At 50.4% G+C, this 26,092-nt stretch overlaps 1 protein-coding gene across 9 annotated transcripts in view; it reads left to right on the top strand.

The window, feature by feature from the left end:
• Positions 1-26,092, top strand: part of HECTD4 (HECT domain E3 ubiquitin protein ligase 4) — a 198,876-nt gene that overhangs the window by 165,756 nt on the left and 7,028 nt on the right. For 8 of the 9 annotated variants that reach the window (XM_007170894.2, XM_057526275.1, XM_007170893.2 and 5 more), the window contains 15 exons: positions 2,736-2,917; positions 4,150-4,355; positions 4,642-4,772; positions 5,067-5,272; positions 6,867-7,046; positions 9,359-10,665; positions 11,678-11,885; positions 15,850-16,073; positions 16,162-16,313; positions 17,986-18,092; positions 18,787-18,910; positions 21,460-21,650; positions 22,772-22,918; positions 23,766-23,885; positions 24,569-24,724. In XM_007170894.2, the coding sequence (XP_007170956.2) occupies positions 2,736-2,917; positions 4,150-4,355; positions 4,642-4,772; positions 5,067-5,272; positions 6,867-7,046; positions 9,359-10,665; positions 11,678-11,885; positions 15,850-16,073; positions 16,162-16,313; positions 17,986-18,092; positions 18,787-18,910; positions 21,460-21,650; positions 22,772-22,918; positions 23,766-23,885; positions 24,569-24,724 (3,641 nt within the window). The remainder of the gene's footprint in view (positions 1-2,735; positions 2,918-4,149; positions 4,356-4,641; positions 4,773-5,066; positions 5,273-6,866; positions 7,047-9,358; positions 10,666-11,677; positions 11,886-15,849; positions 16,074-16,161; positions 16,314-17,985; positions 18,093-18,786; positions 18,911-21,459; positions 21,651-22,771; positions 22,919-23,765; positions 23,886-24,568; positions 24,725-26,092) is intronic. The other variant, XM_057526274.1, reaches the window with a different exon arrangement.

Below are 26,092 nucleotides of genomic sequence, written 5' to 3'. Positions count from 1 at the left end.
TAAGCCCACAGGAGCACGTTGTTTTAACACTGTATTTTATCAATACTTCCCTTCCAGGACCTGATATTTTTGCTTTTTTTTAAAAAAAAAAACTTGTTTATTGTGTGTCTCCTCCCTCTAGAACATAAGCTTCCTAAAAGCAGAGACCTTATCTGATTCTTTGCTAGAGCCCCCAGTGCTTAATCTGGCCCCTGGCTCACTCTGTAGACTCCAAATATTTGTTGAAGAGGATCCCCAAACATATATGCTTGAATATCAATATGGTACTCTTAAAGTTTTTAAAAACTTCTTTAATAAGACTTTCAGTCATATTTTTGGCAAATTTCTCTGATAGATGAAACCTATTGACTGTTGACTAGCAACTTAGAGAAAAGGCAAGAAAGTGCTTTGCAAGGTTACAATCAAACTACAGATGTAGGACATTTACAGTCAGTATTAATGTGGTGATCTCAGTATTGGGAGAAATATGAAACATGCCATAGATTTGTTTGATCAATACAGTGACGGAATTTCTGGTCATAGTATGGGTTTTCATCAGAGGTATACTCTGCCTAAAGCACTCACGTGGGTTTGAGAGAGGACTTTAGAGAATGAAGAGGCAGGGGGGCTCCTCAGCAGAGACTTAAGAGGCATTAACAGTCTGCAGAGTCGACCGAAAATAATCTCACTCCAGCTTCATCCTGGCAACTTGAGGCTTTGCAATCTGAGGAGAGAGCTGGGGGGAGTCTGTAGGGCTTTCAGCTTTCATAGTCAGACCTCATCTGTTTTGCTGCCCTGGTCCTCGTGAGCTGTGCTAGTACCGTCAACGGACAGACTTCTGAGGAGGGAAGAAGCAGGTGGAGTTGGTTTGTTTTATATTCTGGCACAAGAATATTACAAACTGGTGGAGCCGAGAAAGAAACCACCTAACATGTACCATCTTAGCTGGTTTCTTTTTTGTCTTCACTTTATATGATGGACAAGCATTACCTTTAATTTGGGTCAGTAGGTAATATCAGGTGACCCCTGTTGGCTCCGAGTGGGTTTAGACCTAGACTTTATAGACACAAAAGGGCTACTTCTTTTTTTTTTTTAATTTTTTATTGAAGTAGAGTTGAATTACAATGTTACGTTACCTACTGCTGTACGTCAAAGTGACTCAGTTATATATATATATAATGTTCTTTTTCATATTCTCTTCCATTATGGTTTATCACAGGATATTGAATATAGTTCCCTGTGCTGTACAGTAGGACCTTGTCGTTTATCCATCCTATATATACCAGTTTGCATCTGCTAATCCCAAACTCCCAATCCATCCCTCCCCTAACCCCCTCCCCCTTGGCAACCATCAGGCTATTCTCTTATGTCCATGATTCTGTTTCTGTTTCATAGATAGGTTCATTTGTGTCATATTTTAGATTCCACATACAAGTGATATCATGTGGTATTTGTCTTTCTCTTTCTGACTTCACTTAGTATGATGATCTCTAGTTGCATCCATGTTGCTGCAAATGGCATTATTTCATTCTCTCTTACTGCTGAGTGATATTCCATTGTATATATGTACCACATCTTCTTTATCCATTCATCTGTCAGTGGACATTTAGGTTGTTTCCATGTCTTGGCTATTGTGAATAGTGCTGCTTTGAACATAGGGGTGCATGTATCTTTTTGAATTATAGTTTTGTCTGGATATATGCCCAGGATTGGAATTGCTAGATCATATGGTAACTCTATTTTTAGTTTTCTGAGGAACCTCCATGCTGTTTTCCACAGTGGCTGCACCAATTTACATTCCAAAAGGGCTACTTCTAACTTTCCTTCTTGATTAAGTGCTTACTACCAGCAGAATTTTTAATTATGGTGATTAGCTAATAAAATACAGGGAGCCTCCCCTATGCTTAGTATTAGCTAGATTAGATTCTTTACCAAGAGATGCATTTCTAAATGAGACCTGCTTAGTCACTAATGAGCTATTATTCAAGGTGAATGCCAATCACTTCATAAATTCATCACATAAAAAAAAATGCCCACACTGAAATTTTTATAATAGCTTTACAGAGATACAATTCACATACCATGTAATTTACCCATTTAAAGTATACAGGCCAACAATTTTTAGTATATTAACAAAATTCTCTAACCATCACCACTGTCAGTTTTAGAGCATTTTCATCACCCCAAGAAGAAACCCCACACCCATTAGTAGTCAGTACCCCTTCTCCCGCCCCCTAGCTCAACCCTGCCAATCTAATTTATGTTTCTATGGACTTACTTAATTCTGGACACTCTATATAAATGGCTTCATGATATGTGAGCTTTTGTGTCTGGCTTCTTTCACTTAGCACAGGACTGTCCAGGTTCATCCATGTCGTAGCACGTGTCAGTGCTTCATCCCTTTTTATTTGTGAATAACATTCCATTGTATGGATTTACCATGCCTCAGTTGGACATTTGGGCTGTTTCCACTTTTTGGCTACTATATATATGCTACTATGAACACACGTATATGTGAGTCTTTATGTGAACATATATTTTCATTTCTTTTTCCACGGTGGTTTTTGAGTTGGGAAAAATCAAACACAACTAAATGTGGCTTTTTGTTTAAAGCACAAGTGTCTAACTTGGAGCACAGAACATGAGGCCAGAGAAGCCTGAGATGTGGTCCTTCCCCTTCAGCGGCCTGCGGCCCAGCCCAGTGTGGAGGCCGGAGCGTCAGAGCTCAGTGCCTGTCCCCTGCCCTTCCCTTGCAGGGAGCTGCTGCGCTGCGAGGCCGCACTGGCCAGGCTGTACTGCCGCATGGCCCTGCTCAACATCTTCGCCCCCAAGCTGCCTCACCTGTTTACCCGCCTCTTCCACATCCCTGCCATCCGGGACATTACCCTGGAGCACCTGCAGCTGCTGTCCAATCAGCTCCTCGCTCCTCCCCTCCCAGGTAAACCTCGGCTTTGCCACTGTCACTGCAGAAATTAGGCCCAGGATGGAATAGCCCTGAGGGTGAGCCGGGCGCCAAGCAGGAGCTGTGCTTAGTGTCCTTGTTCTCCACGTGAGCAGGGGGAGGAGTCCCAGCACAGGACCTTTAAACTTAGTGTAGATAAACTGCACGAAAGATTGCAGCTGTCTTTGCAGTACTTTCTCACTCTTTGAAAAATCTAAGTGTATTAGATGACATATTTAGTCATTAACCTATTAAGCATTCATTAAGCCAACTAATCGTGTATCAACGAAAATGAAGTCGTATTTATGAAATCTAGTCACTGTACTGTTGTCACCGACATTCTGTTTGACGTGTAAAGACAGGAGAACGTTCCTGCCATCAAACGCCACCAAAGAGACCTAATTGATTCATCGTGACCTCAAGCGGAGCTGTTTTAATGGGCCAGCCTGTGTGCATCTGCTCAATGTGGGGCCCTTGGAGTGTGGGCTGATGCTGTGTGTTTGCTACCTTGGTGAATACTAAGTGATGACTCTGCCCTCAACCCGGTTGAAGACTGAAGGGCCCCTTCTGTCTTCCTCTGGAACCTTGGCCTCCAGCCTGCTTCCCTTGACCTCCTAGCTACTAAGATGGGAGCAGGAGTGAGAGGGCAGGTGGCATTCTAAGCATAAAGGACATCTCTCAAAGCCATGGGGTCCCAGCCAGTGCCTGTGTGAACTACATCTCCACAGGCCACTTAAGCACGTGGGGTCCACTGGCCCACCCCAAGAACTTAGAGGCTCCAAAACAGACCTGAAAAGCTTTAACGTGCTTGTGGAAGAAGCTTTGCCACAGTGACTAACACTTGCTTTATAAACTCCACTCTGAGCTACCCCAGTGGTTCCTTGGTGAAACTCCAGGTTGGCCAGGACAGCCGATAGGTCAGGCTCTGGGAACCCCTGAATCCAAGCAGCTCCACTTCTACCTGCTTAATAGACCTGGGCTTCAACTCAGGTTTTTATTTTAGGCAACCGTTTTGTAGCTTAAAAGAAAGCAAAAATTTAAAGACCACCAAACTCCTGAATCCCCCACCCCCTGCAGGATCTGATTGGTAACGTCTGTTATCCAAGACGTATGTCCAAGCTAACCCATCCTGATTTTCTGGACAGAATGCTCCTGGTTCGTTACTCAGGATCTGACAGCCCTTGGCTGCTGCTGTTCTTGTTGACTTGTGTTTTCTTTCCTGTCCCCAGACGGCACCATCAGCTCCAGCTGCATCCTCCTGGCACAGTCCCTGCAGCACTGCATCCATTCCCAGAACTGCTCGGCCACGGACCTCTTCTACCAGGGCAGCTCCCAGACAGTGAGAGAGTGGCTCAACGTGGCCATCACTCGGACCCTGCACCAGGGTGAGGAGAGCCTGTTGGAGCTGACGAAACAGATCTGCTCTTTCCTGCAGGTAAAAGTCCAAAGTTCTGATGTCCCTAAAGTGGGGTTACAGGTTTCAACTGGAAATCTTATTGGCTGGCTGAAAATGACACTTTCTTCCCCAAGCCCCACTAGTCTGCTTTTCTTCGCAGCTCCCCTGCCTTGTCCCATCTGTAGTGTCCTTCCTCCCAGAGGGCTTTTTTGTCCACCTGATCCTGTTACAGTGTATGCATTGGCTCTCCTTTGCCTGGGAGCTGGGAAAAGGAAATGCTCTCTTGTGTTTAACCCGTGGATTTCCCTGTTAAATGTCTCTGCAGACGGCACCAGAGCAGTTCCCCTCCGAAGAGTTTCCAATTTCCGAGTCCAAGGTCAACATGGACGTCAATTTCCCGGGGGCGGCTTTCGTCGTTGTATCTTGCAAAGAAAGTCAGTCTGGATTCCGCAAAGAGTAAGTTGCCCGTACTGCAGAAGATGGTGATGGGGAGAGAAAAGTAAGACAGATTCTGGTGCAATTTACAGAAGAAAAAAAACTCATTGCTTTTATTCTTTAATGCATACTATACTTGAACATGATTTACAGTTTTTCCCTAATTTCCATGTTTTGGAAATTAGTCTATATAAAGAATGACCTTCTAAAATGTAATGGAGGTGACTTACGTGTGCCCAGTTCTCACCCCCCCTCTCACAACAAAGTGTTTGTTGACGTGGTTGGACTCTGCTGACACTCACCCCTCCTCCTCAGCTCCTCTCTGTACAAGGCGCCGTGGGCGCGGGTGCTCGTGTACGGGCTGGGCCACAAAGTGAAGCGAAATGGCCAGCTAAACCTCATCGAGGCCATCTGTTACCCGCGGGATGCATCTCCGGCCAACACGGGGCTCACGCCGCCTCCCACCACCAACCAGTACCCTTCTGTGATCCTCTCCACAGACAAAGTCCACATCAAACTGGGTAAGTCTCCGAATTAGCTCACGGTAATAAGAACAGCTTGAAATTTGTGAAAATTGAAAGGATTTTCTACCGTGCTGCGTTCCAGTTTCCTATGGGTAAAGAATAGGACTGCTTGGGGCAGTGTATTTCAGAGACAGTGGATTAAAAGTTCTCCCTTTCCTGCCAGGGGAAGACCTGGCAGATGCTGCCCAGACTACAGTGGGGATTTCCTTTCCTTTCACAAGCGTGTGCTGTTCAGAATGATCTACACAGAGCAGTGCCATCATTTAGCTGTAATAATCCTGGCTGCCCTTCAAGTTCTCATTAAAACTGAATTCTCTCAGGTATAATGTGGCTCCCTGGGGCACGGGCCTCAGTGATCATCTGCTCCCCATGTCAATGGTAAACAAAGCCTGGTGGTGGCCAGGCTGGGAAGCCCAAGTGGTCTTGTCTCCCTGGCATCCTTTGTTAAGCCTCTGCAGATTTGGATTTAGATGAGGTCTCCATCTCTGTGAATCCTGAAGCTCTCGCTGACTGTCTGCTTTGTATACTGGGGCCAGCTGACTCTGTTTCTGAGTCAATACACAGAGGAAGGGAAACCTAGTCTCAGACTTGCACTGCACGTCCTTGGCATGTTGGACAGGAGAAGATGGACACATGTTTGTTAGAGACAATTATAAAGATGTATTTGAACTTTCAGCCAAAATTGGGCCTTGGCTTCTGCACAGCTCCAATCCTGGAGACATTGCATCCTTAGGGAATAAAATGAAAGGACATTTCTTAAGGTATTTGGTCAATGCTAAACAAGTTTATGATCTCTTTTTATTGGGGTCTATTTTTTTCATTGTATTTTGCCTACACTGTTTTTAAAATTTATATTAAACACAGAAGATCTCTGTCTTACCTATCATTCCCCAAATAAACATTCACCCCAAAGTACAGGCCAGTCAACATGGTTCCTCCTGACCCGGCCAGAGACCCCTGGTACCCCAGCTTATGTCTGACCAGTGCTTGCGGAGGGGGTTGGGGTGCGGTGCAGGGAGTGACAGGGATCAGACCTCAGGGTCTTTCTTCTCTCGTCATAGGCAGCTTCGGTCAGATTCAGGCCATGACAATGACCGAAGGCAGTAAAAGAGAATTCTGGTAGTTCCTGAAGTCTGGGGGCCCCCTTGCTGGTCCACTCTGTAAGTCTAAAATAATCTGATGCTCCCATGGGATTGCAGCTGCACCAGAGGGCTGGTTATTTCTTTACCAGGCTGGGACCATTCCAGTGAAGCATCTTTTAAAGTCTGACTTACTATTTCCATGCCAGGTCATCAGGCTGGTTGGTATCTGACTGACTGGGAAATGTTTATCCTTCCCTGTCCCCACTGCTGCCCTTTGTCCCATTCTCACACCAGCAGGTGGACTCCTTGGAGGATGTCCTCCGCTCCTCCTGCGCCTGCAGCTGACTCCGTCTGGAGTGTGGGGAGTGGCATTTCCTCTTGCCCCCAGTGCATGAGTGGACAGGCTTTCTGGCCCTGTTTCTCTGAGCACACCTGGCAGGTCTTTATCGCAAGCTTGTTTTGATTGGGTGCTACCAGTCATGAGGTTTCCTTCTGGGCGCTTCTTCTAGGGGTGTCTCCCCCTCCCGGAGCCGTGCTGGTGTTACACTCTCTGCCCCCTGAGTTCCCACTGGCGATGGCCTTCGCAGAGCAGCTGCTGTCCTGGAAGTCGGAGGACAGCGAAGGGAGATCTGAAGACGAGCCTGACACCATCCCAACGTCCGTCCTCCTGCAAGTGGTGGAGCTGCTCGGTGAGGCCTCCCTTCCCTCAGGATCAGGCTGGTGGAGCTGGCTGGGTGCCTGGGGAAGGAGCTGGCCGGTGTGCCTGGGGTGGCCACAGTGGCCTGGGTGGCAACAGCTCTCGTCAGCTTGCTGTCAGTTGGGCTTGGGGAATTGAGTGGAAAGTGTAGCCTAGACTTCCAAATCCATGATTTGCAGGGTATTTTCATTATTTTGAGGGGTGGTATCTAACCTGGAAAATAAGATTAATTTTATCATACTTTACTTTAAAACACAAACATATGCCATTATTGTAACTTTGATTCTGTAACATTGTTCACTTCCATACCACCCTTCACCTTCAAACATTATGACCTCACAGCACCTGAAAGGTTACAGAGAGATGGCATTTTAGCAAAACTCATGGAATGGTAAACTTAAAGAGTTGTGAACTTAGCATATAAATTTACCTCAAAATTTTTCTAAATATTGAGCTTAATTAATGATATGATATGTCTGCTTAAGTGGTTAGGGATAAAAATACTGATATCTGCAACTTATTTTGAAATAATCAAAAGCTAAGATGAGTCTATGGATGAATAGAGGGATAGATGGATGTGTAATAAAGCAAACACAGCTTTATTACACATGTAATAATGTTAATGGTAGAATCTAGGTGGTGAGCATCCAAATATTGACTGTATAAGGTGTTCAACTTTTTTATATTTTTGTATTTTTTCATAATAAAATGTTGGAGGGAAAAACATGTTGGCAAACTCAGGTGCCCTGAGGGGTCAGGGAGATGATGTAAGTGAGAGAAATTCAAGAGGAAAGTGGACCCAGGGCCTCCAGGGAACTGGAGGGCACGTGTCCTGTGGGGCAGCCACTGAGCCCTGCCACTCATTTGCTGTATAAGAACGTGGCCCTAGCCCTGCCAGATACTGTCACTTTTTATTTCAAGAAAAGCCAGAGATCTAGATATTGATGTGAATTTCCCGGTTTCTAAATGTTGACAACTGATTCACATTCTTTAAAACACAATGGGCAGGGGGTCGGAAGAGGTGAGCAGGGAACCACTGGCTGTGGGAACAAGATGTATGTGGCCAGTCTCAGCTCTCGGGCCACCATTTGCAATTTTGGTGGTGATTTCTCTCCAAGGCCGTCGTCTTCCAAAAATGTCCAATGGCAGAGGAAGGACCACAGAGAAGGAAATAGGAGCACCTGAGGGCCTGGCCTTAGACCCCATTGGCCTTTGTTCCCTGTCAGTGGCTCCATGAGCACCATGTCCCGTGACAGCCGTGAGTTCATTACCAACTAGAATTATCAGAACAGCATCACCCCTGAGAGCAGTCAGCCTAGTCCCCTCCTTCGTGGGTGCTGGGCCTAAGTGGGATTCTCGGTAAGTCAGCCAGACCTGGCCGTTGGGACTCCCTGTCCGCAATGTGACTGGGGATAGAAGACACGCATCTGGCATGAAGGGGACCTTGGCACAGATGTGTGGCCCACGGTTGTTCTAGACAGTATTTCCTAGACTTCAGTCATTCTCATGCCACCTTTATGTGATTTCTGCCACGTCTGCGAATCATGCCTATCAACATTTATTGATTTTTTTTTATGGCAATCAACTCCTTTCTCCTTTTTTTAAACTTATACTGAATTTTAAAGGAAACTTTATCTTGCTACTTGAAACAGAAAATTAGTATCCCTTGCCATAACTAGAAGATAACTATAAAAATAAAAAGTTAAGCAGTTACTGTTAAGAAATTCTGGCTAACTACTGTTCCCTGTGGAAGGCTCTGGGTCTCTGGGCTATTCTCCATTAAGAATATTCTAGCCCCAGAGTGAGGCTTTCTTGTTGACAAAATCAGGACTGAAAGAGGAGTTTAAAAGGAATCATTTTTCCGTGTGTATTTCTGAGCTATCTGGTAAAATTGGATTGTATGCCCCCAGTAGTAAGCGTCCCATGGTTCAAGAAACATTATGCTAGTGATTTGTCACCAACCTGCTTAATAACTTTATGAGAAGGAAAATAATGATTTCGGGGCCAGAGCTGCAGTAGCTGGCTCCATGCAGTCACCCAGCACAGGGGTGAAGGCCGCTGGCTCTGGGGCCAGCCTGCCCGGCTCTGCCCCGTGGGACTGTGTGACCGTGTGGCAGCCGTGTGAGTCCTTCAGCTCTTTGAGCCCCTGTTTCTTCATCTGTGAGATGGGGATGAAGGATGTAATGCTTGTTTCACACGGTCGCTGTGAGGGCTGACTCCATTAAAGTGCCTTAGAACAGTGCCTGGCACATAGTAAGCTCTGTATAGGTGATTTTTTTTTTTTTTTGCCTTCATTCGCCTCAGGAAACTTCCTGTGGACCACGGACATGGCGGCCTGCGTGAAAGAGCTGGTGTTCCACCTCCTGGCAGAGCTCCTGCGCACAGTGCACAGCCTGGAGCAGAGGAAGCACCCTGCCGGCCTGTCCTCGTCCATCGCCCTCCAGCTGAACCCCTGCCTGGCCATGCTGATGGCGCTGCAGTCAGAGCTCCACAAGCTGTATGACGAGGAGACACAGAGCTGGGTCTCGGGCAGCACGTGCGGAGGCTCGGGGACCGTGGCGGCCACCGACCAGGGCAGGTTCTCTACGTATTTCCACGCGCTCATGGAAGGGTGCCTGGCGGTGGCCGAGGTGACCCTGCCTACCAACATGAGCGTCACTGCCAGCGGGGTGACCTCGGCGACCGCCCCAAACCTCAGCGACTCGTCGTCCTCCTCGTCGTCCTCCCCAGGACAGACGCCGCAGAGCCCCAGCCTCCTGTCCAAGAGGAAGAAAGTCAAGATGAAGCGGGAAAAGGCCTCCTCCTCCGGGAAGCGCCAGCCCTCGTGCTCGGTGGACTCGGACCCCGCCGTGCTGAGCATCGGGGGTGGCAAGCCCGAAGACATGCTGTGGTTCCATCGCGCCCTGACCTTGCTCGTCATCCTCCGGCACCTCGCCAGGAAGGACCCGCAGGGGCTGGGTGTGACGAGCGACGCCATCGCCGATGCCTGCCAGGCCCTGGTGGGTCCCACCGCCCATAGCCGCTTGCTGGTGATCTCTGGCATCCCCACCCACCTGGACGAGGGCATCGTCAGAGGCGCCATCCGCAAGGCCTGCAACGCCCACGGCGGGGTCTTCAAAGACGAGATCTACATCCCCCTGCAGGACGAAGACCCCAAGAAGCCAAAAGACAAGGCCGAGGGCGGTGATGGGAAAGCCGAGCCAGAGAAGACCCTTGGCTTCCCCAGCACAGACAGCTTGGAGGTCAGCACGTCCCGCAGCCCAACCCCTGCCACGAGCATCAGCGCGTCCGCGTCCACCAGCCAGGCCTCCATCTGCAGCTCCCAGGGCATCTTGCAGACGGTCAGCGACGCCTCCGCGGAACCGCTGCCCTCGGGCCTCGAGCTGCCCATCCCTGCGGGCTTATTGGAGCCCCACGTAGTGTCCAGCCAGGAGAGCCTGGACGTTTCCCTATGCAGCACCGGCAGCCTGGGCAGCCTTGGGAGCCTGGGGGAGCCACTGGATAACGCAGAAACGGCCTCAGTGTCAGACATGGGCTCCATGTACACAGTCACGTCCCTGGACAACCAGCCCCTCGCAGCACGCCCCATCAGAGGCTTTGCGGTCGTGGAGGTAAGCATCTCATGCCTTGGCAAGCACTCAAATCATGAGTGGTTAGAATCCCCCAGGCCTCTTTAAGCCTTCCAATATTATTTCCAAGGGACTAACTAATAGGTGACATTGGGGCACTTAGCGGGCTCCCTGAGGCAGCTCTTGGAAACAGTAGTGACTCATCATGTTGATTATCTGTATTTGAGGTCCCATCTCTGAGTGTGATAGCAAGTCTGATGTCAGGAAGTAAATACAGTTCATTGCGGAGTGTGGGAGGGGCTCCAGGGGCTGACCTTTCCTGATGGGTGGGCGTCATCGAGTGTTTTCCAACTCAGGCCCCAGTGGCCTCTTTTTGAGTGGCTTTGGGTTGTTTTAACCATTGCCATTGGCAGGAGGGATCCCCACTCAGCAGGGTGAGAACAGACTTGCCGTTCTGTTCTGAGTGATTCTGAGTTTCAGATGCTGCGCGTGTTGCCAGATTACATTTCCACTTCAAGATCCCATGTGTTTCCTGGGCCTCCTTGTTTAGAAATCCTTCATCCTGTGTCTTCCTGCCCCCTGTGTAACGGGAGTCGGGTGCAGAGTAGAAACCATCCTCGCCCTTATTAGATATGGAGGGGAAGGCGCTAGGAGGAGAACTTGCACCCCCTTGCTTCCCACCCCACGGGCTCTGACAGGAGAGCTCAAAGATCCAGGGGTTGGCTTCCTCCCAGAATCTGTCCACCTTCTCCCTGAGGATTTTCTCAGAGCCAAGCGTGGACTTTAACCCCCTGGGCATCTGTGTAGAGCCACAGACCTGACCGGGGTTTAGCAACAGAGAAGTCCAGTTGAGTTGTTCTCCTGCAAGTTACCACTGTTGGCACATAAGAGAGACTTTGCCGGGAAGGCCAGCTCGCCCAAGTCAGGCCGCGCTCACAACGCTGAAGACAAGTAGAGGGTTTCAGGCACAGACGGGAGGGAAAGAAAGTTCATACAGCTAGCTGAACGACTGGTCTCTCCACTCAAATCCTTACCCTTTTCCTTGTTCACACAGATTAGATCCCGAGCCAAAATCGAGAAAATCCGAGCAAGTTTATTTAACAATAATGACTTGATTGGTTTGTCAAGTTTGGATGGTGAAGATGAATTGATGGAAATGTCAACGGAAGAGATCCTCACTGTGTCTGTAGTAAATCAGAGTTTGTTTGATACGCAGGGGAGCCCAGGGTTAGAAGATTATTTCAATGATAAGTCAATTAAAGGTAGGTTATAGATTTTTTTTTAATTAATAGACTTTTTTTTTAGAAATTTTAAATTTATAGAAAAAAAACTGAGCAAAAATCATACCCCTCTTGGGAATTCCCTGGTGGTCCAGTGGTTAGGACTCAGTGCTTTCACTGCCACGGGCCTGGGTTCGATCCCTGGTCAGGGAACTAAGATCCTGCAAGCCACGCAGCGCAGCCAAAAAAAAAAAAAAATCATACCCCTCTCCATGTCCTGTTTTCCCTATTTTTAACATCTTACCTTAAAGGGGAGCTCTGGGGGTCAAAGATTTAAGAAGTGATTCAGGGAATGTTGGGGAGATGGTTCACTGCTTGGTTAACAGAAGGTGCCTTGTGTACATGATGTGAAGAGAACACTCCTGCCCCCCAGGAGAGCTGTCAGGGCTCTGAAGGCCAGTGGGTAGGCCCTGCCACAGGCAGCCGAGGGACCACCAGGAAATGCTATGCCACAGCCTTGAATGTGGGCTTGCATTCAAGTGCTTTTTTCCTTTTGTCTAGTCAGGCTTCCCCTTGTTTGAGTTCAAGTGTATTTATTTTGTTCTGTCCTCTAGAGCTAGAATGTACCATGTACGTTGCTGGTAATCATTTAGTCAATATGCTCGAGGACAGCTAACGCCTTGCCCTTTAAAATGAATTCTTGGGGAAGAAACGGTTCCAGTTCCTTTTTCAGAAAGTCCCACTTTGTCATTCTGGTGGCTCTTATGTGGGGGGACCCTACCCTGTCTGGCTTCCCCACTTCTTCTGTTCAGCCAGGACCCGGGCTCTATCGAGGCCCCGCAGAGCTGGATCTAGCAGATCCTGAGGCCAAGAGCTCACCCCTAGCTTTGCTTCAGAAGCAGCAGCAATTTTTCTCCTTTCTTTTTATAACTGTAGTTCTTTGTGTTGTTGTCTTTATTTTGCATCAGTCTCTCTCAAATTTTTAAATTTATGTTTTTTCTAACTCTCTAATATTGTTTGAAATTTCATAATAGAGTTGTTGAGTTCGTTCTGTTTTATGTTTTTTGAGGACAGAAATGTAATATTGATTATGGATTTTGTTGTTGTTTCAAATTATTATCCCCCAGTCATGAAATTTTGAAATACTCCCTCAGGGCTGGGACCAGAGTGAGGTAAATGAGGCCACAGAATTTAATGGGGCTCCAAAACAACTCAGTAATCTAGATAAATAATTATTTTAATATAATACTTATGAAAGTCAAAATTAATGCAAAATATCCACGGTGAACAAACTATTAAAATTTTAAATAAAGACAGGATCAGTATTAATGATTTTTCCTTTTGCGTCAGGCTTTAACATGGCTCAGCACAGTACTTTTAATGTTTTGCTCATCATGGGTTTTTTGTATTAATTTTGATTTTTTTGAAGGACCGCGATACAATGTGTATCTTTTTTTTTTTTTAATTTATTTATTTATTTATTTTTGGGTGTGTTGGGTCTTCGTTTCTGTGCGAGGGCTTTCTCTAGTTGCGGCAAGCGGGGGCCACTCTTCATCGCGGTGCGCGGGCCTCTCACTGTCGCGGCCTCTTGTTGTGGAGCACAGGCTCCAGACGCGCAGGCTCAGTAGCTGTGGCTCACGGGCGCATTCGCTCCGCAGCATGTGGGATCTTCCCAGACCAGGGCTCGAACCCGTGTCCCCTGCATTGGCAGGCAGATTCTCAACCACTGCGCCACCAGGGAAGCCCACAATGTGTATCTTGATCTCTGAGTTTTTTGGGACTCTTGTGCGTGAGGGGCTGCCTCTCTCTCCTCGCCCTGGTTTCAGCCCTGCTCCCTTATTAGTGAGTACGGTGCCCACTCGGCTCTCAGCTCCCCACGTGGGAGTGGCTAGTGTACGATCTGTGGGAACCCTGGGGTCTTTTTCTGCCATAATTAATGCTTTGCCAGTCTTTTCGTGCTTTAATCCGAATTTAGTTCTAGCTCCTGATTGTATTATGGTCAAACCTTCCACGTAAGATACTCAGTCTTTTGATAACACATTTGCCATGTTACAGCCACACGCATTTTGCTCAAGACTCTTTAAGTTGTGGTTCTACTGAATCAGCTCTTAGGTCTTGACCACGCCTTCCGCACACCTGTCTCCTCACCCTCAGCCCAGATGCCCAGGGGACCTTTGTGCTCTGGCTCCTGAAGCATGGCCTGAGCTGGGTGTGGCTCTGGAGGGTCAGACCCCCAGAGAGAGGGGATGAGGAGGATGGGCGGGAGGACAGGGTGTGATGAATAAGTCAGTCCTGCCTGCAGGTGGGGGACCTTGGCCACGAGGAACATGCAGATGCAGTGGAACAATGTTCCACTGGGAACATTCCTGACTGGCCCCTTAGGAAAGGTGAGAGCATCTTCTGGAGTGCTTATTTGGGGACCAAAAAAAACAAGTCTTTTTTTTCTCGTGCTCAAGGACAGTTTTCTTGTATCTGAGAGAACTTTCTTTTCCACCTGCTGGCTGGGCCAGGTTTCAAATACATCCTCTAATAATAACTATTGAACAACTTGTACTTTGCACTAAAAGTACTTGCAGCCTCTACATCCTCTTGCTCCCTGGGGACTGTCCATCACAGACATGTTGAAGTTAAGGAGGTTCAACCTCCATGATAAAGAGACCCTAGAGTACAGTAACTCAGACCCAGTGGAAGTTCATTTCTTGCACATGTAAGAGTCCAGGGTGAGCCCCGAGGTCTGCCATCCGGGGGCTTGTTATCTCCGCGCAGCCAGTGGCGGGGATGAGTGCAGAAGAGAACATGATCTCAGAGAAGCAGCAGTGAGCCGTGGCGTGAAGTGAGATCTTAGTTCCCTGCCCAGGAATTGAACCTGGGTAGCCTGGATGAAAACCAGGAATCCTAGCCGCTGGACCAGCAAGGGCTAGAGGCTAGAAGCAAAGTTCCCCTGGCGTCACCCCCATTGAAAAATGTGTTTCTCAAGGAGGCAAGAACTGTAAAAACAGGTACAAAGTTTATTATTGGGGACACAGAACAACAACAAGTGGGAGAGCACACAGAGAAACAGTTTGTTGAGTTGACAGAAGCAAGGCAGAGATGCACACCCCGGAGAGAAAGGGTGTGGGCGTCCTCCCTAATGAGGAGGAGCCCAGTAAAGAGGCGGTTACGTCACTTATACAGGGCAGTTCTTCCGGGTCTTTGTTTACCTTTGGCCAATTACCTGGTTTCTTTTTCCACACCTGCCCTGCCCTAGGACCCTCCCCAACAGGCGTGCGCAACTTTTTTCCAAGATGGATTCCACCCCAGAGGCCTATGGGAGGGCCTTGGCATCACATATTATGGGGTGGTGCCCCTTCCTTTTTGACCCCCAAGGAGCCTTTCTGTGCATGTGCAATGTCTCCCTTGCCCCAAGGATGGGAAATATATTATGTGACCTCTTGATCTTTACTCAGAACAGGGTTTAGCCCCTCTCTGTCCCTGCCATAACTGTTACCTCAAAGTGTCCACAGGAAACAAAGCCTGGCTATTTACCCTGTTCCTGTTGTTATTTCTATTTCGAAGTGCAAACAGGAGGCTGGTTGTAAATAGCTAACCTGGAGCCCACCTATCTCCTGTCTCAGGAAATGCAAACAGGGGGCTAGTTGCAAGTGTCCGGCCTGAAGTCCATCTTTTTCTCGCCCCAAGAAATGTAAACAGGAGGCCAGTTGTAAATGCCTAGCCTGGAGCCCATCTATGTCCTGCCTGAAGCAAACTGGCCCAGGAGGGGCCCACGTCACGGGGCCGCACCTCACGGCACCACACCTCACGGCAGAGAAGGCTGGGCGTGTAACTGGGGTGTGCATGCAAAAAGGGGACACCGGGTCTCGGTGGACAGCTCGTCATCACCACTCACCACCCATTACCCACTTTCAAAAATAAATCGCTGATGAAAAATAAATCAGATGCTGCAGGGCTTATCCTGACGTAGCGTGTTCACGGCAGAATCGTTTGCCCTCCCTCCATTCTGTAACAGGTGAGAAGCTGGTGCCCGGGGCCAGAGAGGTGCTGACGGAGATATTTAAGAGCTGCGCCCACTCAGAGCAGATGCTGAGCCTGACACCAGCAAAGCCCATCAAAGTGTCTGACATTTATCTCAGCAAAGAGCAGATCAACTCCCAGACGCCAGGCAACCTCCTCCACCTCTTCTTCACCAATGTTCGGCCCCCCAAAAAGGTGCTGGAGGACCAGCTCACCCAGGTAGCCACCCCATCCCCGCCGCACCTGTGCTGGGCCTCGGGTGCCCCTGGGGCTGAGTCTGAGGCCCCTCCCCTCCGGTGCTCCGCAGATCCTGAGGAAGTACGGCGTGCCAAAGCCCAAGTTCGACAAGAGCAAGTACAGCAAGGCGGGGAAGGAACAGCACCCCGGGAAGGTGGTGAGCACCAAGCGGCCCATCACCAAGCCACCCACCAAGGACAAGGCCGTGCTCAACAGCGTCAGGTGGGTGACCGAGGAGCTCAGAAGGTGGGCCGGGCGGGGGGACGCGGGGCCACCTCCTAGCAGGCTTCCTGGGAGGCTGTCGGCACCTCGGGGGAGCCAGACATCCTGGCTCTTCTCTGCTCTGCTGCCAGGGTCCTTTTCGCCCTTGGCTTCGTCAGCTGGAAGAGAACGTTTCATTTTACCCACAAGGATAGTAAAATCTGGACCATGCAGGCTGGAAAGCAGACCAGTCTGAATTAATAAAACATCTAAAATGTACAGAATTGTTTAAAAAGTCTAACTTCTTTTACCCACACAATAATGCAGTTATTGTAGAAAGACTGTTAAAGTGCACCCATGCATATTGGAAAACACTGAAATACCCCCCACATAGCAACCGCTTTTAACATTTAAGCGCAGAACGTTTTATTTGTGCATACATATTATCTTGTTACTTTTTTTTTTTTTTTTTTTTTTTTGGGGGGATGTGTTGGGTTTTCGTTTCTGCGCGAGGGCTTTCTCTAGTTGCAGCGAGCGGGGTCTGCTTTTCATCACGGTGCGCGGGCTTCTCATTGTCGTGGCTTCCCCTGTTGCGGAGCACAGGCTCTAGACGCGCAGGCTCAGTAGTTGTGCCTCACGGGCTTAGTTGCTCGGCGGCATGTGGGATCTTCCCAGACCAGGGCTCGAACCCGTGTCCCCTGCATTGGCAGGCAGATTCTTAACCACTGCGCCACCAGGGAAGCCCCTTGTTACATTTTAAATGGCTAAAATAGTACAATATTCAAAAGCATATGCAGTGAAAAGCCACTCCTCTTCCTCTCCATCCTTAAGCCTCCCAGCTCCCTTCCCTGAGGCTGCAGTGTCACTTTCGTAGCCTTGCAGAACTGTTCTGGGTATACACAAGCAAGTGTACGCATACCCAGGGGTCGGGAACTGTACAAAATGCCTGTACCTTTCTGTTTCTATTTACTCCTGATCTTAGAGATGATTCCATATCAGCACAAAAAGAACTTCCCCCGTTCCTCTTTTAAAGTAGCTCCATAATATTCCATGTGTGGATATGCACACATATTTAGTAGAATTTTCTTTAGATACAAGTTTATGACTCTCAAGTTGAAATTCAGGTAGTGAAGTACTACCAAGCAGGAGTCTCTAGAGGACTTGTTTAAGTCATCAGAGAAAAAAAGTGTCTTAAAATTTTATTAATTAATTATACATAAATAGGGCTTTTAAATCAGTACTGTCCCATAGAGCTTTCTGTGACGATGGAAATGTGCATTTCTCTGTCTGTGCTACTCAGCACAGTGGCCACTAAGCACACATGGCTACTGAGCACTTGAAATGCGGCGAGTGCCACCAAGGAACTGGGCTTGTAATTTTAATTAATTTAAACTTAAGTAGCTACATCTGGCCAGTGCCTGCTTCTTGGACAGTACAGCTCTGAAGTATGTAGAAAGAATGTTTGAAAAGTGTCTCTTTGAGATTTTCCACATTTTAAAGCATCAATTTGTCCTCATAATTTGCTCAGGAAACTTTTCTTGGTCAGAACAAGGCTGATCTTGACCCCAGCCCCCTCTGAACCATCAGCCGTAGTTGGGGGAGGGTGAACCAATGCCTGGTGAGGTTCTGCATTCCCCCCACCAGGAGGAGGTGTGGGCGTGAGGAATTCTGATTCCGGTGCTTTGGTCTACAGCAGGACTGCCTTGAGCGAGAAGAAGCCCACTGTGAAGCCGAAGTCACCGGAAAAGAGCAAGCCGGACGAAAAGGACCCAGAAAAGTCACCCACCAAAAAACAAGAAGGTGAACAAGCAACTTGGGCCTGATGCAGGCTTGGGGCTGCTTCCATCCTGGAGATGGCGGCGCAGCCTGGGATCCAGCCTCTTTGCTTTTCCCTGAGCACCTGGCTCCCTCGGGTTTTAGTTTAGGCAGGGCAGCCCTGCCCAAGACACGGAAGACATACCTGGCCAACTGCGATTATTGCTCCAGGACTCCATCTCTGCTGACCTGAACTGGTGGAGGTTAGAATAGCAGCTCCAGAAATACCATACTCCCAAGGGAAGAATAGATGATTGCGATTAAAAGTAAAGATTGGAAATCTGCTCAGATTTTCTTCCAGAAGGGCACTTACCTGGGACATTAGAACCTTATCTTCCTAAAGGCCCAAGCAGACTTGGAGAAAGCTATCATTGTCACAAAAATTGCTTAGTCAGTCGGGAATGTTTCTGAGATACAGAAAGACGAGACTGGGGGGAAAGCGCTGCACCACTTGGTCACCAGCCCGAGAAGGTGAGGCTGCAGCTCGGACCCGTCAGGTTGGGGGTTGTGTGTGTCATTGAGCAGTCGGGTGGAGACAGTCTGTTAACAGACCCTGGAGTGACGGCAGGAGACGGGAGGGTTAGATGAATTGGGCCCTGAAAGAGAGGGTGCAGTGAGAGCATGCTGTGGGACCCCCACTTCTCACCGATTCCTAACAGTGTGAACACTTTTCCATCAGTCCCTGAGGAAAAGTACCTGACATTGGAAGGATTTCACAAGTTTGTTATTGACCGAGCCAAGCAAGACATCCGTAGTGTCTGGAGGGCGATTTTATCATGTGGTTACGATCTTCATTTTGAGAGGTAAGAGGCTGTCAACCCAGTTGATACCTTGTGTAGAAATTGTTCACAGAGTAGCATGGACATATATACACTACCAAATGTAAAACAGATAGCTAGTGGGAAGCAGCCACATAGCACAGGGAGATAGCTCGGTGCTTTGTGACCACCTAGAGGAGTGGGATAGGGATGGTGGGAGGGAGATGCAAGAGGGAGGGGATATGGGGATATACGTATGCATATAGCTGATTCACTTTGTTATACAGCAGAAACTAACACACCATTGTAAAGCAGTTATACTCCAATAAAGATGTTAAAAAAAAAAAAAAATTGTTCTCAGCTACTAGACGCTTCCCCAAGCAATTACTTCCTGGGAAGCCATTCCATCTGGCCTGTTTTTAATACCTACTGAGTTATTTTCTAATTTTTCCTAATTGTTAATGTGGATTTTCCAACCCGTTTGAAACAGTGTTCTATAGAACGGAAATTCACTATCTCACAGTTTTGGAGGCTGGAAACCCAAGATCAAGGTGTCAACAGGGTTAGTTTCTCTGGAGGGCTCTCCTTGGCTCACAGACGGCCACCTTCATGCTGTGTGCTCACGTGGCCCTTCCTCTGTGTGCCTGCATCCCTGGTGTCTCTCCCTCTTCTTATGAGGACAACAGTCCTATTGGATTAGGGCCCCACCCTGTGACCTCATTTAACCTAATTACCTCTTTAAAAACCCTGTCTCCAAATACAGTCACATTGGCGGTTAGAGCTTCAGCATATGAATTGGCAGGAATGGGACATTTCAGTCCCTAACAGGGATGATTTCTTATTCCAAAGAATCTTTTTTCTTTGGACTCACACATTCTCTCCCACTCTCCATTGCCCTCTCTCACTCCCAGGCAGGAGCACAGCAAGGTCACGAGTCACCAGGTCTCCAGGGCCAAACTAAATATGGTTTCCCCTTTCTAGCTGTAAGTGAATCCCAAGCAGGCAAGATGTCTGCAAACCAAAAGAAATCTCCCTGCCCTGTCCCTCTGGCTCTGCCACACACAGGCCTACACGCCCATTCCCACAGCAAGATGTACTGGGCCTCAGAGAAGGAATGGCTGCCAGAAGCATGCTTTTTTAAAACCCCGTTTTCAGAGTTGAGAAATTGTTTACTGCTTGGCACCAGCACTTTGTACCTTCATTGAAGGCTCAGAGTCGATGCCCAGATGGGCCTTGGATCATGGTGACAGGGCCAAGTTCTCTGACTGGTTTTAGAAACCAGTAAGAGACACGACTTTGGGGGTTTTCGTTAAAAGCAGAATCACCTATTTTGGACTAGAAAGTGCATTCCAAGTGAAAAGGGAACAAATTGGACTGCAAATTAATTCCAAGGTGACACATTTGTAACAGCTGGAAGGGCTGGTTCACGTGTGTTATGGGGCCACGGTGATGACACATCCAGCCTGGAAGAGGGGATCACCTTCTGAAGGAGCTAGGTCTCTCTCGGAGCACTCCTAGGGTAGGACAGAGGTGGCCTGCAGTGACGAGAGCCTGGCCCCAGGCTCCACCACCTCCCTGAGGCAGGTCCCTCTGCGCGATGCACCCTGTGTGGCATGTGACCCCCCTCGAGATGCTACAGGTTCTGGAATGAGAGGCACCTGTCCACCCACCTGCCTGCCTGCAGGCCTTTCTTGGGTTAATAGCTCAATGTTTGTAGAATAAGGACACACACATTCGATAAAAACCTCATGCAGTATATTCAAACACAAAGGAGATTTCCTGTGATTCTGTGCCCAGAGGTAATCACTTGGAAAGGTTTCAGTAAACACCTCTCCCAACATTTTTCCAGGAGTAGATGTTTTCAGTACTGTAGCGTGGGATCAGACACGACATAGTGTCCTGCAGTGTGCTTTTTTCGTTTTTCCACATCATTTGATACTGTTCTACCAGATGATTTTAATGGCTGCCGAGCGTTCCGCTATTGGGGGTGGTGTAATTTATGGCTGATGTTGCTGTAGCAAGGCAGCCCTGACAAACACACCTTTGCCTGCCTGTTGAAGGAGCCGCGTAGGGGAACCCTGGGGTGGGATCGCTGGGTAAAAGATGATGGCTTCAGTAACACCAGCAGCTGGCACTTGCTGTGCCCTCGGAAGGGGCGGGGCACCGTGCTGTGTGCATCGCAGGTGTCCTCTCAGTGACTCCTCCTGACAGCGCGAGGCTGCGCTATCGCCAGCTCCATTTCATAGATGAAGAAACTGAGGCTCAGGAAGTAGGTGTGCTTTGTAGCCTGGATTTCACCCAAGGACTCCAGAGCCCCGTCTTTAACCCTAAGACCCTGCTGCCTACAGACAGCAGGGAGGCACGTGGGGATGCGTGTGGCCGTCCCCCCAGCCTGCTCAGCTTGTTTCTTTAGAAAGGAGCTTTCCCCTCAGGACAGGCAGTTCCACTGCAGTCAGCACCTTGGCTGAGCACCAAGAAATGCCTGGGAGGCAAGGCTGTCTTATAAAGGTCCTCCCGGAGCTGGGACGTGGCTGCGGAGGAACCCAGCAGTCCTCCAGCGGCCGCCGCCCCACCTTGCCTCTCCCCGCCTCCAGGTGTGCCTGCATCGACGTCCGGCACGCACACAAGGCCTCCAGGAAGTGGACCCTGGAGATGGACGTGGCGCTCGTGCAGTACATCAACCGGCTGTGCCGCCACCTGGCCATCACGCCCGCGCGGCTGCATCCCCACGAGGTGTATCTGGACCCCACAGACGCTGCCGACCCCAGAGTGGCCTGTCTCTTGAGTATGTGGCCCCAGGGGGATGCCTTTCAGGGCCCTCCCCCTGGGCCGCCCTGTGGGGGCTGCCCCATGACGGCACGGGGTGGTTTAGAAGGACTAGATGCCCTTTCTGTGCCCGTTACAAAAATCCTTAGGAACACCTGCTGTGAACCGGGTGGGTATAAAAAGAGGGAGAGAAAGACAAGAAGCTGTGATTGCAGCCACATTGAAGTTTGTGAGGCCTTATCATGTGCTCCTCGCAACCAAGCCAAGCGGCAGACACAGAAGTGCGGTGGCTGGGAGACAAGACCCCTGCCGTCACACCCAGGCCCCTGCCTAGAGGCCGCCTTGGATGCCAGGCTGGTGTTGGGGGTGAGAGGGGGTCAGGGCAGTCTGGTAGTGTGTGTCCGAGACATTAGCCTTAATTACAAGAGAGCAGCATGTTTCTATCAAAAGCTAGGAATGCACACAAAAATAATGCGCACACAGAAACGGACATTCTCCATAAATCCACCCCTGGAGAATAAGCCCTGTCACACGCAACAGGCCCTGGGCTGGCTCTGGTGCCGGGGTGTGTGTGCGCCTCGGGCCCCACTTAGCCTGCTCACCCTCACTCAGCCACAGTCCGAGCCCTCGCTCTCTTGCGGATACGCGACAGTGAACGTGGCCGTGAACTGTCCCAACGTCAGTCTCACGGTCAGAGAGGAGACGTACTTGAGGGCAGACAAGTAAAAGTCAGTGTACCATGTAATAGTCTCCCGGTTTCGATGTGTGAGGTCACACCATGGGGAGCTGGGGGAAAGGTACACAGGACTCTACTTTGTTCTGCAACTTCCTATGAGCCTGTAATTACTTCAGAGTTAAAAGCTAAAAATCAAATGGTATGCAGCCCCGGCACAGCCGCAAAGGCCGGCTGAGCGGACCCTCGGGTCCCCTCCGAGCCCGGGCCTTGCCCTCTGCTGCTGCTTGGCACAGGCTCAGGGAGGCCGGGCTCTCTCACTCACCAACAGCCTCTGGGTTCCAAGGATAAAACCGCAGGAGCCTCCCGGTCCCTCCCCGCGACCGGGCCACCTGCGTCGTTCACAGACGGAGAGTCTCGGCCTCTCTGGGCTGAGCCCCCGCCTGACCGCCCCTCATGCCCTGCAGATGTGCCCATCGAGAGCCTGCGCCTGCGCTTTGCCCTGCTGCAGTCCCTGAACACCACGCTCGAGACCTTCTTCCTGCCACTCGTGGAGCTGCGCCAGACGCCCATGTACACGCACAGCATCGCGGCCCTGCTGAAGGAGGCCAAAGGTCAGTGCCTGGGCCTCCCGGGCCGACCCGATGGGTGGGGTCTCTGGCATCACCTGGCCTCCTGCGGCTGCCCAGGGTCCCATTCCCCCACCCCCAGCCTGTCCTTGGACGCACGAGTCTTTTCTGGAGCAGTGGTTCTACCCAAGGGCAGTTACTTTATGCTCTGAAGAAAACAAATATGCTCTGAAAAAATTAATTTACTATAAGAGTTTTCATATTATTTAGAAATACACAGACGTAAAGCTCTGACTCACTAGCTGCCCCCAACGTTCCTGCATCCCAGAGACGACCATCACTAACAGATGAGTCTGTCCTTCCAGACTTTTCTATTCACATACAAATAGACACACACATTTGTCATTTTTTTTTTAAATCAAAAACTGGGTATCCTCTTATACATTCTGTTCTGCACCTCTGCTTCACAGATCTCTGCGTGTCGACACACACACCCTTCTTGCCTTGCTGTCCACAGCGTAGGTGTCCATGTCCTTATTGATAGACACTTCCGTGGTTTTTATTTTTTGCTGTTTAAGAAGTGGCCACAGAAACCTCCTTATTCTTTATGTATTTGGGTTTGTATTCCTGCAAGCGAGCTGTCTCGTGGGCATGACAGGGTCCAAGGGTTTAATCCTGCATTCACATTTGGGTGGAGACTAACTAATCACCCTCCAGTGGGGCGGGACCTCTTATGCCCCCAGCAGCACATCCCCCTAGGGGCCTGCAGTCCATCCCAGAAGAGACTGGACGGACCCACAGGGGACAGCGTGGCCTCCGCCAGGCCTCAGGGTGACTGGGAAGGAAGGGAAGCCACCCCATCCCAGCCTCTCTACCACATTCCTCCCTTCAGGGCTGATCTTTTATGACACGAAGGTGACCGTCATGAATCGGGTGCTGAATGCCACAGTGCAGAGGACGGCTGACCACGCGGCACCGGAGATTACTCTGGACCCACTGGAGATCGTGGGAGGTGAGATTAGCTACACAGACCAGAGGATGCAGGCAGCAGTGCTTGAACTAGTTGATTTCTCGCACATAAGAGAAGCCTCTAGAAGAGGGAGTCCCGGGCTGCTCTGACATCCCTCGTTGGCGTGGGTGCTCCTGTTGCCCTGCCGTACGTCCCAGCCTGTGACGTCCCCCTCCAGTCCCTCCCAAGCTCCCAATCCAGGCAGCAGAGGGAGGGGGCGTCAGTGGCACAGGCCGCGCCTCAGTGCAGGGGAGGTGGGCTTCGTTCTGGCCGTGGACATGCTAAAATCAGGAATCTAGCACCGAAGAAGCGGGGAGGCTGGATACTGGGGAGGCTGGATATTGGGGAGGCAGCCAGGAGTCTCCGCCACAGCCTGTGAACGGACAGACGTCGGGAGGGGCACGTGAGAGGAGCCCAGGTGCGGGGCCTCCCCCGAGAGACACGCGGAAGGATGGGAGGGGCTGACCACGTGGAGAATGGGGGGTCGGGGGGGCAGGCTCCTCAAGGGACCCATGTGGCAGACATGAAAGACTGAAGATGTTCCAGGAGCAGAAGGGAGGCAGTGGCTGCCCCAGGGAGTGGGGTGAGGTGGGAGCAGCAGGCCGGGGCCTGGCCACGCGGCTCTCCTGTGCTGCGATGCAGGAGGTGGCCACCCCGAGGTTTTGGCACTTCCTCTCTCGTTCCAGGGGAGATCAGAGCCTCTGAAAACTCCTACTTCTGCCAGGCGGCCAGGCAGCTGGCCTCGGTGCCATCCTCCCAGCTTTGCGTCAGACTGGCGAGCGGCGGCGACCCCACCTATGCCTTCAACATCCGCTTCACCGGGGAGGAGGTCCATGGCACCAGTGAGTGGCACCCTGCAGGCCCTCCGTCAGCCAGTTCAGGGTGAAGGCTGTGTTTAGAATGTAAACACTCCTGGGGTTATTTTCAGCCTAAATGGCCCAATATCTTACCCATTAACAAGAGTAAAGCCACCTCCTCATTACCCTGCTCTGCACAGAAGCCAGGACTGCCCCCAAGTGACCATCTGTCCAGGCTCTCCAAACCCAGCCCCCCTGGACTTGCCCCTGTGCCCTGGGGATGTGGCACCTGCCGCTGGCCTGGAACTTCAGCCCAGCGCTGTCCGGGCTTGGGGACCGGGCTTCTGACCAGGGCTAGGAGTGCATGTCGTGCTGAGGAGAGACGCCCTCAGTGTGGATGGCGCTGCTTTTCCAGGAAGAGCCCTTGGCTGAGGGTTGGCTGGGCCGGAAGCTTGTGTGTGCCCCACGAGAGGCGGGGTCTGGGGGGCCCTTGATCAGAATGGCACATCCTGCCACTTCACGCTGCAGGGAGGGGGAGTGGCCGCTCAGAACATGCTCCTTCGTGGCCCTCTCAGTGCGTTTAGCCCGCACGTTCAGGAAATGCGCTGGATGGGAGAAGACAGTTCTTTCACTGGGCGCGCTGGGTGGGAAGAGCTCTTGGGGCAGCTCTGTTTCCCATTCCCGCCCTGATCATGGGACGCTTCCCGCAGCAGCCTCCCTGCCGGCCAGCGCCGTGGCGTCCTCTGGGCACAGCTCGGAGGCTGTCTGAGAACAGCTCTGTTCATTGAGATACCAGAACGTGCGAGGCCCAGGCTCAACACCTTACGCTCCTCATGACACCAGCACTGTCCCACTTTACAGGCAGGGAAACTGGGGATCCACCGGGTTAAGTAGCTCCCGCAAGGTCAGCAACATCACTGGGGTGCAAACCCAGGTCTGTCCGATTCTAAAGCCCAGCCCTTGGCGGCTTCAGCAGGCGGGAGTCTCCTGCTTCTCCGTGGAAGCGGCCAGGCCCTGACATCTGTCCCCAAGCAAGTCCTCCGCGTGCACAGCTGTCCTCAGTGCTTCCTGACCTGAGGACACTGATGGGATGCGTGCGGAAGGGCAGAGGAGACCCAGCCACAGAGAGGAGTTTTGCAAGAAGCCCAGAGGCACATTTGGAACGGCAGTAGGAGAGGAGCTGATCATTGCCGTTGCCCTTTGCGTGTGTCCGTGTGTCCATCCATTTATTTATGCCCTCACTGGACACACACTGAGCCCTGGGCTTGGCAGGAGGCAGTGCTGAGGAAAACATGGGGCCGCGCTCTTGGCCCAGCGCAGGGGACGGACACGGGTCCCGCAAGCCCTTGTATCGGTGTCGGCTTGCAGCTGTGAGAAGTGACCCGCGTAGGATCTGCCTTTGATCTCGTTGAA

Source organism: Balaenoptera acutorostrata, chromosome 13 (assembly GCF_949987535.1).
Source record: "Balaenoptera acutorostrata chromosome 13, mBalAcu1.1, whole genome shotgun sequence".
In the NCBI taxonomy this organism is placed as follows: domain Eukaryota; kingdom Metazoa; phylum Chordata; class Mammalia; order Artiodactyla; family Balaenopteridae; genus Balaenoptera; species Balaenoptera acutorostrata.
This window is presented reverse-complemented; position numbering and strand designations above follow the sequence as displayed.